General features: G+C 43.2%; 1 protein-coding gene across 7 annotated transcripts in view; it reads right to left on the bottom strand.

Moving 5' to 3' along the window:
- CBLB (Cbl proto-oncogene B) overlaps positions 1-13508 on the bottom strand; it is a 209838-nt gene that overhangs the window by 86493 nt on the left and 109837 nt on the right. For all 7 annotated transcript variants that reach the window (XM_054045325.1, XM_054045350.1, XM_054045346.1 and 4 more), the window contains one exon: positions 1074-1230. In XM_054045325.1, coding sequence (XP_053901300.1) covers positions 1074-1230 — 157 coding nt within the window. The remainder of the gene's footprint in view (positions 1-1073; positions 1231-13508) is intronic.

A 13508-nucleotide genomic window follows, 5' to 3' on the forward strand; every position in this document is an offset into this window, starting at 1 on the left:
GGGAATGCTTTGACTGTGTTTTGAGACTCTGAGTTTGGCCTCAGAATAGCTTAAACAGAGATGGGTTACACCTGAACAATTTTAACTTTGACTTTTATTGGTTCTGGCAATTTCACTTGGTGAAAATAAGAGATGATAAAGAAGCAAAAGCCCTGGATTCAACATACCCTACTATCATCCAACTTTTGCAAATGGTCCTAGCCCAAATCCCCAGAAATGAACATGCCAGAATATTGTGCGTGTTCAAAAACAACAGATCTGGATCCAAATTTCACAGTTTGAACACATCTTTAACAAAATAATTTTCACAAACAATGTACACTTCAGACAAAGAGAAAAACAGCCAATGCCTGAATAAGTGAGAGCCTTCATTTCCCAGAATTGCATCCTAATAATTACTCCTATATACAAAGGAGAGGCTAAAGTGAGGAAATTTAAGAATTAATATATCTATATGGATATTTTTATCCAGTCCTCAGAAAACTCAGACATTAGAATGGTGTCCACATTAAAGTACATAATGTAGAATGGATATACCATTCAAAAGTTGTATAGCATATGTACAAAATTAGTTGTATTAGTTTAGTTTAGACAGACAGTAAAACTCTCAGCAATTCTTCAGCAACTAAAATGACATTGCCAAACATGACTTGATCCTACTCCCATTCAACTCAATGGCAAAAATACTATTATTAACTTCAACAGGAGCAGAAACAGGCCCATATTTAGAATTGATATGATGTATATGCCACATTAATTATACATTTATATACACATTTTAGATTAGCAACCCAGGCCCACATTTTGAGAAATCTGAATGCAGGAAAAAATGCATGAGTTGCCACAACTGCATCAGAATTAGGGTAGCCATATCCACAAACTATGCACATATTGTTTCATGGGTGTATCTTTTATAATTTAGGCTTTGATACCAAAAAAACAAAAAATAAAGTTAGTTGCACGGTCTAATGTTTGAGTTATTCACGATTTTCCAACCATCTGACTTTTGTTGTCCATTTGGTGAATTACAGATCTAAGTTCTTCCATAATGCTGAATACTTTAAAAATCTTACCTGAAATAGTCTAGTGAAGATATCAAATTCAAAAATTGAAATGTAGTCATTGCAGGTCAAGTCAATGGTAGACTTAAGAGCCATTGCTTCCAAACCAGAGCTTATCTGATGAATCTCATGAAGGCACTGCCGGAACACTTTCCATGGCACTATAGTTCTGGGAGGGGGAGAGAAATGATTTAATAAGATGCCATATTGAAAACATTTTCTTATTTAGACAGCACAACTCAAGCCTGACATTAATTTAATTATGTTTGATTTTGCTACAAAAACTAAAGCTCAGTTTTCTGCAAGGATTCAATTGGGGGGAAGGGAGGGGGGACTGTGCACTCCTGCGGATCAAAGCAAATTCGATATAATGCAGTAAGATTTTTTGGCTCCCGAGGACAGCATTATATCGGGGTAGAGGTGTACAGCAAACCACCCCACATGATCCCAATCTTGACTTGAAGGAAACACCTCTGGAATGGACAGGAAGTTCTGTCTTCATGGTCCTGGGCCTCTGTGCAGACTAACGGGCATGCTACTTAGTGCTTACAGTGATTGCAGTTTTTGTAATTAAGGCTCATTTATACCAGCTCACTTTATACAGGCTAACAACCTTCAGATAATAACTGCTATGACATCATTACTCAAGGCTTAGTTCAGATCAGCGACCTAAGGAAGGGAAAGGTTCTTTAACTTATTGCCCACGAGTGTAGCTTGCTCTATTTGACTATACGGCTGTTCTCCCGACCCCCACCTCCTCCCAAAGAAATTGCTTTTATAAATGAGAAAATTGTTACAGAATTGAGTAGTAGTGACAAACAAAGGAAAAACTGCAGGATGATAGCAATGGTAATGGGTTATAACAGTTACATGGATATTAGAGTGCAGCTCTTACCATGTCTACATTTGCACAAATTTGAAAGCTCTTTCATAAATAATCCAAACTATACTTTTCTAAATCCAATTTAGTAGCTAACTTTGAAGCAATGTTTGAGACTTTATTCAATGATCTTGCTCTATTCTCCAGACTAGAAACAAGGTCTACCTGAGCATTTAAGGAAGGGATTTGGTACTTGAGGAATCAACAGTTCAAGATATTACTAGGCTGGGAGCCTGCTACTGGGGGTGGGGGGAAATCCTGCCTCCTTTCTGAAGAATGCAACAAGAACTGGGGGAAGGCACCCCTCAGCCCCAAGTCCTAGCAGCATGGAGAAAAAGGAGCCTGTTGATGAAAACTAATTCAACTGAGGATGAACAGGTGCTACCATTAAGGAGGAAGGACAGCTGAAATGCGCTGAAGGCCTCATTCGGCTAGACAGAGGCCGGCTGAGTGCTTTGACATATCCTGTCAGCCACTGGCAGTACCTACCCCTGCTTTTATTTGTAGCTCTGGAGCAGAGTGTGGCAGGCGTGGAAAGAGCAATTCAGAACGAAGACATGCTAAACTGATCCTCTTTAGTAGAGTTGCATTTTGTTCACCTCAGTTCCCCTCCCCATCCTTCTGTATCCCACGTCCCTTTGAACTCATCTGCCGACACAAACTGGCAGGTTCTTCTGCCAACCACTATCAATGAAGATGGTGAGATTTGGGACCCGACCCAGTGCCCATCACTTGGAGGTATGGAACCCTTTACAAGCCATGGCATACCATCTGTCAACAGCTACTGCTTCCTCTTCCCCCAGATGTCATTATAAAGGTTACTATCTAAATTCTGCGAGCCATTAAACCCCTTACTGACCTCAATGCCCAGTAGGAGTAGAGAAGGGCCTACTTTACAGAATCACATTCTAGATGATCTGTAGTTATTTGCAGGACTTCAAAATGTGTAAGATTTTGTGTTTTTAAAGCTAGTTTGTGTGCATATGGATGCTAAAAAAGTCTAAAGAGCCACAGCCACAATCCTCACACATGCTACAGATAAGCTTCTGCTCTTTACACTGTCTAACTTTAGAAAAGCCCCACAACATTTTTATTCCACAAATATTTTCACATCTCCTTTTCACATGTACAAAGTAATTCAGATTACTTAGTAATATGGAGTTGTATAAAAGAATGATAGTTATACACCTCTACCCCGATTGAACGCTGTCCTTGGGAGCCAAAAAATCTTACCGCGTTATAGGTGAAACCGCGTTGTATCGAACTTGCTTTGATCCGCCGGAGCACACAGCCCCGCCCCCCTGGAACGCTGCTTTACCGTTTTATATCCGAATTTGTGTTATATCAAGTCGCGTTATAGTGGGGTAGAGGTATATCTGATTGCTCTGCACTAAATAAATATTTGCCAATTCATCTAAATTTAAAAAAAGAGCTTTCAGCTGAAAAGCAGAATGTTGCGGACTTGAGTTCATATTTCTGCTGCAGGGAAAAATCCTAATCTGGCCTTTACTGTATTCATAAAAGCCTTTGGACCTGGAAATCTAAATGTCATTTTGATGCTTGTATTGAGAAAATCATAAATGATAATATATGATGAAGCTGAACAGATCTCATCAGATACGTTCATCTGTGTATGAAAAACAGGAAACCACAAAGAACTGAAGAGAGATACCACATCAGATGCCATTTAAAAAAAGAATGCACATCAAATTTTGCTCACGGTAAAGAAAGAACAAAATGTTGCCCTGACTTTAAAGTACAAAGATGGAAAACCTCTGTGCATCCGTGGTGTTAAAAACTACAGTTATGTATGAATTTAGGTGTCACAATTACAGGAATTAAACAGGTAATCATAAATTAGACTTCCTCTTTGATTCTCTCATTAAACTTTCTGAATGGTAACAGCATCAAGGTCATAGTACTAGAGTAACAAGGGTTAGAAGAGGAAATCCAAACCCTTAAAGCTAAAATTAATCTCATATGCAATTGTAATCTCAATACGATGCAAGCAAAAACTAGTGATATGACAGGATTGTCAGAACTCCCTCTTGGTTCTTCATCTGTGATAGTTTCATGAAGAAGAAATTATTGGATGTGACTGATGTACAGGACCTACCATTCTCTATTCACTTAATGCTATTACCCCTCACCTGATTAAAAAATAAAATAGATACAAAATTTTGAGGTCAGACACCTTTATGCACAATTCAGCTCATCTGCAACTCAGCTTATGACAGAAATGTTCACAGTAGAGTGAAATAACGTTTGAATTTTTTTGTGATAATCTTCCAGAACAGGTGTTTTTTTAAAAAAAAGGTTGTTCCTCATCTATAGTCCACTGAAATCCATCTGAGCCCTTTCCAGTTATTTCAATGAGTTTTGGATCTGGCCTGTTGTGCTTTGACCATCATTTACTGTCCCCAGGAAAGCTGAGAACAGTTTATTGTTGAAATATTCTCATTTCTGCTTCTGATAAAGTCACTATGCAGCTTTTGGCACTAACCAGCTTGGGACCAGCCTACCTGAGGGACTTCCTCTTTCCCAATGCCATACTGACAGCTGAGGACAACCGAAGTCCTTGATTTGGAGCCCTCCTTGTTTGCTAGCAGGGTGTTCTCTGTGAGGTCTACAGGACTATGGAACTTGTTCCTCTCTCTCCCCCCCCCCCCCCCCCCCAGCACTACTTTAGTCCAAAGTAGCCTGAATTTGGCAACCTCCCAGGCACACTGCAAAAGATGTGGATATGAGAGTATTTAGAAAAGGCTGAGAGTAAACTTCCCACAACAGTAAAGCGGTGGAAAGGAGCTTTGGTAGGTGGCTGTCAGATTGAGTTCCTGTTTGAATGATCATTTTAATGCTGTTGTGATTTCTCGTATATTATTACATGTTAGGGGCCTACAATTTTGTACAGGTGTCTTTATTATTTAAATCCAAACACATTACTTCAAATGCTGGTGTGGAAACTGAGGAAACTAATGCTGAGGTAAGGATTTATAGAGAACAGTATGTTTGTCAAGCCTCCTAAATAATGTTAGAGAAAGCTTGTTGCCTTTACAATAAAAGAAAACAGGATCCGGTGTACAACCAAATGTAGTCTGCCTCTTTTCTGCCTTGAATTGTACAAGGTATTTACAGCTAATGCTTTCCAGGCTCTTTGTCCTTGTTTTGTTTGTTGCATCATGCCACTAATGATGCCCAGCATTAGATGTTGGCAGGTATTTCTGCACATGCCTGATAAGATGAGGCAGATCAGTGGGAACTTGTCTGGAGAGGGAGGGGTTACGCACCTCTGATGTGTTCATCAGGGAGATGCAATATGACACCCCCTACCATGTTAGGCTCTCTGTAGAATTAGGTTGAATAAGTACATTCTCTGTTTCTTATATTTAATAATTATATAAGCTGTCATTGGCTGTATGCTGTACTGTTAGTGAGGCATTATTCTGTGGAGTATTTCATATTAGGAATATACTATCCTCACTATAAATTCACTCAAATTGCTGCTCAAAAAATGGGCTTTTTCTTTTTTAAACATATGCTTAGCAACAGTTTGTGTCTTTTCTGATGTCTTCCGGGAAGCAGTACTAATTTCAGGAAGTATCAGGCTGTATGTTTGTTTTCGTTTGTTTACAGAAACATGTATTACATGTGCTATTTTGTTATGGTCTTGGATGTGCTGTTGTATAATTAATTAAAATCAGAGAGAAAATACATAAGAAAGGAATAAATGTGACACGGCTTGAAATGTACACCTGAATTAAAACACTAGGGAGCTAAGGAAGGCCATCTGTTATGTATTTAGGTGTGTTTTATTTATTTATTTGAAACCGAACTTTTCTAAATTGAAAGAATTTAAAGCTCATTTAGGGTCTGATCCAACTCGCACTGAAATCAATGGGAGTCTATGCACTGATTTCCCTTTCAGTTGCAGTCAGAGTGTACCCCTGCTGGTTTAGCAACAACAAAATGGTCCTCTTTCAAGCTTCAGGAAGCTTGTGTTTGACCCCAATGCAGAAAAAGTTTCTCATATACACTGTCCCTCACTGCAGACCTGACTGTATCTTGATAATCACCTCTGGTCTTCCTCTCATCTGAGGCTCCCACTAGAAGAAAACACTCCCTTTCTATTTTCTCTGATAGAGTGTCAGTCGTAATTGCATTTAAACAAATTGGTGGCTTGAGGTGTGTTCTGGGCAGAGTAAAAGCTTTGTTTTAGACACCTTCTTATGTAAAAAGGAGCTTCAATAAGCATTTGCCCCTAAGGGTAGGGTTATTCAAGATTCCAAGATATATCATACTCTAAAACACCAAGCCAAGCTTCCTCCAAGCCATTTGAAGCAACAGAGTTAGAGCTCAGCAAGTAATTCACAACAAATAATTTAACAGATGGATTTAGCTTCTTTTTCTGCTCATGGAATACCCAGGAACAGACCAGGATTTTCTGAAACTTTTAAGCAAAACACGCAAATACTTAAAAAGAACCAACAACTATGGATTAAAAACTAAATTATCTCTGTGAACTTTCAATGTACAATATCTGAGCTGCATTGATCAGATAGGCACATGCCATTGTTTCCCCTCTCTCAAAATAGAGGAGCTCAGAAGCACCTCTGGTGTGAAAATGTATATGCGTAACTTGGAAACTGACATTCTGCCAACATCCGTGCCAGCACGACTCTCTCAGAAATGCTGCAGAACTCAAACACAAAAGGGGCATGACTGTGTCCAAAGCGAATTCATTTAAAAATTCAAGCAGTCACCCAGATCTAAACAAAATTCTTTGAATGTCTGAGGCAACTGATGTGGGTTTCAGTTTATCATCACTGAACACAGCTCTTTCCTAGAATATTGCTCTGAACACCCTCCAGTACAAAAAATGGACCTCATGCTTCCATTAGTTCTGAAGCTCAGAGCAAACAACTGTACAAGTCAGTACAAAGAAGGCCTGAGAAGATCAGTCACAAGGGGGGAAAAGCACTTCTGCTCCACCATGCCATCCCATTCTATACAACAGTTACAATAATGACCCCATGTGTCAGAAATACAACACAGGAGGGTAGGGAAGGGACAGGAGGGTAAGGCTCTGGGAATAAAGAAGGAGTAAGGAAATATGTATCCCATGCCTAAGCAGTCTCTCTTTGGAGACTACATATCAGTATTTCCTGAGGCAGCACAGCGCATAGCTGTACAGAGCTGTCTACACACCATGGCTTCACTAGTGAACAATGGGTTCCAAACACCCACAGTCATCAAGGGCCACAACCATCTGTGGACGGGCATGCTCTGGAACAGCCAGGGGCTGGAAAAAAAAGAGCCTTCTATATTTACGTGGGGTCGGCCCCCATTTCTCCAAATTCCTTTCTCTGTCTACATCAGGGATTGCAACACACGCTACCAGGGATCCAAGTTAGGCCTTCTGCAAAGTCAGTCTCAGATCACTGTGTTTTTCTGGCCATACTCCTGTTCCACTTGAAAGTATTTGGGGAACCCTTGTAAGTGGCTGATCTACTCATTCAGTACAAAGATTTTTTTAAAAGGTCGGGAAGAGGCCGTGCTAGCCGCCTCCATGCTAATTTACATGAATACGATCCCAACAAGGAATCCACCCCATCACACAGAACTATAGGCCTAGTGACATCAAGACCTTAGTGCAATGACTGACTGGGAAATGGCATAACAACAGACCTAGTCATATTTAGTCAAAGCAGCAGTGTGTTAAAACAAATTTGTTCAAGGCTTGTCTCTCTGGTTTTACAAACATTTTCAAGTTCAAACTCAATGTGACATAGTGTAAAACAACCCACTGGTGCATTACAGGTTCCCCTCTGTGCCCAATTCATAGAAGAAATAAATCTAATATAGCTTAAAATTAGCATATCGTGCTTTTAGATCTGGAGATTGGTTCAATCTCCAGTGTCAGCCAATACAGTGACCAACACAATATTTACTCCAGTTTTTAAGTATCGAGAAGGCGGCACGAAAGTTGGGATTTTTTTGGTTGAAAAGTTGCAGCCAGCTTGTTAAACTTGCGGTATCATTAAAAAAATGTTTAAAAAACAAACAAAAACCCCTGCAAACCATAAAACCCCAAATCTGAGTGGCACTGTAATCCTGTGCACCAGGTCGCAATGCCACTCAAACTTGCAGAAACTATAAAAAGTTGCAGCGTGTGTTAAAAATTGTGGTTTCTGCAACAAAAAATTGTGGCCCACCATTTTCTTATAGCCTTAAATATCAATTCAGAAGACCCTACTTATCTACCATTGAGAAGTCAATAACCACAATTTTTCTAGTCCCACGGAAAAAAAATCTGGTCTCGTAGAAGCGGCAATTACTTATTTTTCTCAAAGCCGTAATGGCAGCAGTAATGTACATGCCCAAAGTAGCAAAGAACCAAGTCTGTTCCATTTCCATTAAAACCACAAGAAGGGGGGAAATAACCATTTGCCTGATTAAAAAAATAACAAAAATCCATATGACTAAAATGCAGGTTTTTGTGAAGGTTTAGCAATAAAGATAAAAGCTGAAAGGATATCAAATAGTAGAATTATAGAGAAATGAAAATCTGAAGAACACTGACATTTATGCTACTGATTAGTTTTGCAATATAAAAAGAGTCATAAATCAGAGACTTCAATCACGCGGAAGCACTGTGTGACTTCACAGTAGCTTAGTAATTAGGAGACTGAAAAAAATCTGTTAGGTCCTCTAGCCCACTTTCCTTATCATTTCAGGATTGCTCTCTATCGTGTTCTGAACATTTTTGCAAAGAGCAAAAACTAAATAAAAGCTTCAAAAACACTATTAAAATGAGTGAGGAACTGGAAAAAATTAACTTCAAGTGCTATGGAGTAATAAAATATATATATATAATGCAAAATTATCAGACTAGGTTTCATGTGCATGTTTAAAACCCATCTGGGGTTACTAAAGTAGCTGTAAACAAATGGAACTGCTGATTACACGCCCTACAATTTCCCGGTTTCATTTAATGTTACTATTTAAGCTGTACATTTAGCTTCACTGTAAATAAAACAAACTAGGGGAAAAGATGCTTTCACACTACTGAAACTACTTGCTTCAAGATCTCCAACTATCCCCTGGATCACCAAGTCTCTATTCCACCCTTATCATACATTGACATAATCGATAAACACCTTCCTTATTGAAATCTTTTCCTATCTCAGCTCTTGTGAATCTGTCCACTGGTTCTTCTCCCAACAGCTCCATCAGCTCCTTTCAGGGATGCTCCACCTCCTCCTCTCCCAACTTCTGTGGGTATTCCACAAGGACCTCTCCTTGGCTAAACACTTCATATCTTCAACTATCTCCACACAGATGACCCACAAATTACTCTCTCAAGTCGTGACTTATCTCCATCTATCCAATCCTGCATCTCAGCCTGTCTCTCTTGGATATCTTGCCATCATTAAAACTTATGTAAAAAACAACTCTTGATATACCATCCCTAAAACTCCCCTTAGCCATCACAGGACACAATCACCATCATTCTTGTCACACAGTCCCTTAACCTGGATACCAGCTTTGACTGTGCTCTCTTTCTAGACTAAGATATATAAATAGTATGCCTGTTTGTCATTTCTTCTTCTGTAACGCCTCTAAGACCCAGCCCTTTCTCTCTCTCCACACATCAGCATTCTCACCTTCATTAACTCCCATCTTGATTAATGCATCTTACTTCTCCTTGGCCTGCCTGACATCCACTTTGCTCCCTGCAGGCCCATTCCAAACACTGTCACTAAGATCATCTTCTTGCCCCCATTCTGACCACATCAACCCTTTGAGTCCCTGCACTGGCTTGACTTTCCCCATTGCATCATATAAAAGGTTCTGATCCTTACATTTAAGCTCCTTCAATACTTAGCCCTGATCTGTAATTGTCTTTATTATTTAATGTGCCACAAACCTTCCACTCACTTTAGTCCATGAAGGATGGCAGCCTCCATTGCCTTTTTGCCTGTTTCTCCCACAAGCATCTTCACACATTCTTCCATGCAGAAGTCTTTCATGGCCATTTATCTGGCCACTATCATTTGGCAGTTTCCTTTAAGAACCATAGAAATGGATCTTGAGGAGGGATTTGTTTGTTTGTTATTTTCTGTTTGCTTATTTCGGGTAAGGGAAATAGGGACAGAAAAGGAAGCAAAGTAAGTAAGAGTGAAGATCAGAAGAAGCTAGAACTGCACGTTGCAAATTGCCCAGAAAGGCTGAACACTGGGCGCTGGGAAAGTCTCTGTTAACTAGGAAGCCCCTGAGCTGAGTGCATCCCAGTTTCAGTGAACTGCAGAAGGGGTATGGCCCAGCACAAGAAAGCAGGAAACTGACTACCAGTGAAACAGCTACTAAACTAGAGCTGGCTAGACTGGAAGTAGAAGAGAAGGAAAAGGACCGGGAGTTTCAATTGAAACGAAGGGTACATCCAGACTACCCGCTGTATCGGTGGGTAGCGATCGATTTATCGGGGATCGATATATCGTGTCTCGTTAAGACGCAATATATCGATCCCCGAACTCCACCGGAGCGAGCGGCGGTAGCGGAGTCGACGGGGGAGCCGCGGCAGTCGATCCCACACCGTGAGGACCCAAGGTAAATCGATCTAAGATACTTTGACTTCAGCTACGCTATTCATGTAGCTGAAGTTAGCTCGATCCCCCCCTCCGCCCCCCCCAGTGTAGACCAGCCTTCAAAGAAGCAGAGGCAACTGCACACAGAAGAGGTATGGAGGCAGAAACAGCTAGGGAGGAGGCTGCCCACAAAAGAGCCCTGGAGTTAAGAGACAAAGAAATACAGGCCCAGATGGAGGCCTAGATTGAGGCCCAGAAGCATGAACTGGCTGTTATGGAGCTGAAGAGACAAAACTAGGGTTACCATACATCCGGTTTTTCCAGGACATGTCTGGCTTTTTGATAATCAAACCCCCGTCCGGGAGGAATTGCCAGAAAGCCGAACATGTCCGGGAAAATACCGGCCGGGCACTTCCCCTCCTGGGCTCCAGCTGCTCTGCTCCTCCCCGACTCTTCGGCTCTGTTTAAGAGCCGAGCTGCTCGAGCACTACCGGCTTCGGGCAGCCCCCTTGCCTCCGGACCCCAGTTGCCGGCCAGGCACTTCCCCTCCCGGGCTCCAGCTGCTCTGCTCCGAAGCCGGTAGCGCTCGGGCAGCTTGGCTCTTAAACAGAGCCGAAGAGTCAGGGGAGGAGCAGAGCAGCTGGAGCCCGGGAGGGGAAGTGCCTGGCCAGGGGCGCAGGGTCCGGAGGCATGGGGGCTGCCCAAAGCCCAAGCACTACCGGCTTCACGGTTTGCCAGGCAGCCTCCAGACCCTGCGCCCCTGGCTGGGCGCCTCCCCTCCCGGGCTCCAGCTGCGCTGGGGAAGCACCGGCCAGGGGCACAGAGTCTGGGGGCTGCCCGGCAAACCGTGAAGCTGGTAGTGCTTGGACAGCCCTTTTCGCGTGGCTGGGAGGGAGGAGGAGGGGGAGTTAGGGCGGGGACTTTGGGGAATGGGCGGAGTTGGGGCGGGGCTGGAGATGGGAAAGGGGCGGGGCCAGGGCCCCGTGGAGTGTCCTCTTTTTTTATTTTTTAAATATGGTAACCCTAGACAAAACCCTCCAAGCTGCTGGTGCCACTTCCCCAAAAATCCACAAATGGGAGCAACTATGTCCACAGTATAATGAATCCAGTGATATTGCTGAATATTTCATCACCTTTGAGACACTGTGCCCCCTCCATGCAATCCCTGAAGATCAAAAGATGACCACATTGATAACAAAATTGACTGGCAGAGCTCTGGACATAAGATGCCTACTGATGATGCTTCAAACTATGGTAAATTTAAGGAACTTGTTTTGAAACAGTTTCAGATTACACTTGAAACCTACAGGGTTAAATTCAGGAGTCTTAAGAGGGGATCTGGTTTGAGTAATGTGGCTTATGTAAATGAAATGAGAGATTTGGTAGATAAGTGGGTGAGGGGGAAAGGCATTATAAGCTTTGAAGGAATGTATGATTTGGTTACTCAGGAACAATTCCTGAATATGTGCAGTGATGATGTAAAACAGTATTTGTGGGGGGAAAGGTGGTTGCAGTGGGAGAATTAGCTGAGTTTCAGACTCTTACGAGCAGTCACAAGCTGCAGTTAAACATAAACCACTGGCAGAGGGGTACAGGGTTGGTGGAAAACAGAATCACTGTTTTACCCCTGGGAAAAAGGAGGCTGGGCGTCCACCTCCCCGTTGCCCTGTTACTCGTCCCAAATCTCCTGTACAAGCTGAGGAGCCCAAGAGGTGCTATCATTGTAAGTCCACTGAGCACCTGAGGAATAAATGTCCCTTGCTGAGTGGAAACAGGCAGCAAGTAACACATGAAGTTCCTGCTTCTCAGATCCCGGCTGCTGCCTCTTTCCACACAGGGTTTGTAAAGGTTGCTTCCACACAACCAAGCAATGAACATATGCGTGCTGTTAAACTCAATGGTGAAGTTCTTCTTGGATTGAGGGACACCGGTGCAGAGATTTCTGTGGTCAGGAGGGATCTGATCCAGGAGAAGGATTTGTTGCCAGGGAAAATGGCAGAATTAGAACTGGTGGGAGGTTACAAAGTCCTTGCACCTTTAGCTAAAGTACACATGCAAACTAGTAATTTGCAGGCTGAGCTGACGTTGCAACAGTTGCACACAATTTTTCACTGTTTCTACTAGGGAATGATTTCTTTCACGTGGCAGAATCTGTCCCAGGGTTGGTTAGCAATGAGAAGGAATCTTGTGCTAAAAGTCCCTGGGGGAGTGTGGGGGGGGGGGGGTGAGGGTGTCACATGGACTGCTGGGGAAACAGGAGGGTGCCTCTTAAATTCCTTTGTAGCAGTGAAAAATGCAGCTTTGGGGGCAGTGATGAATGTAGCCAGTTCCCGTAGCCCCGGGGCTCGAGGCAAGTCCCAGTAGGACGGGCTGGATGAAGCCAACTCCTGTCCCATGATCATCTGCCCAGGGGAGGGGAATGTTCCAACTTGTATCAGGGGAGCCACCCTATCTGCTAACTGCCAAGAAGTTGCAGGTCAGCAGGGGACAGGGCCTGCCCTGGGGTGCACAGAGACATGTGTCCCGAAGGTGGAAGTTGGGGTCCTGGTGACAGCTGCGGTGGGAACAGACCCCAGGGATTCTATAGCTGGAAGCAAGCCCAACCTGAGTGGAAGGGAGGGAATTTTGCTGGCCAGTGAATAGTCTGTCAGCTGGTAGCTGTGAGCCCACAGCCGGACCAGGGTCATCTTCCCTTTTGGGGGAAACAGGAGGAGTGTCTGATCCAGAGGGGAGCTCAGAAAGGGAAGTCCAGACGGAAGGTGGGGGGGACGGGAGAGGGGGGGGCGGAGAGTCAGCCCACCTTTTGTAGGGAGCAGGGCCGGCTCCAGGTTTTTTGCCGCCCCCAAGCAGGGGGAAAAAAAAAAAAAGCCGTGGCAGCGCGATCGCACCGCTCCACTCTTCGGCGGCAATTCAGCAGCAGGTCCTTCGCTCCGAGAGGGACTGAGGGACCCGCCACCGAAGACCCGGATGTGCTGCCCCAGT

Source organism: Malaclemys terrapin, chromosome 1, assembly GCF_027887155.1.
Source record: "Malaclemys terrapin pileata isolate rMalTer1 chromosome 1, rMalTer1.hap1, whole genome shotgun sequence".
NCBI lineage: Eukaryota > Metazoa > Chordata > Testudines > Emydidae > Malaclemys > Malaclemys terrapin.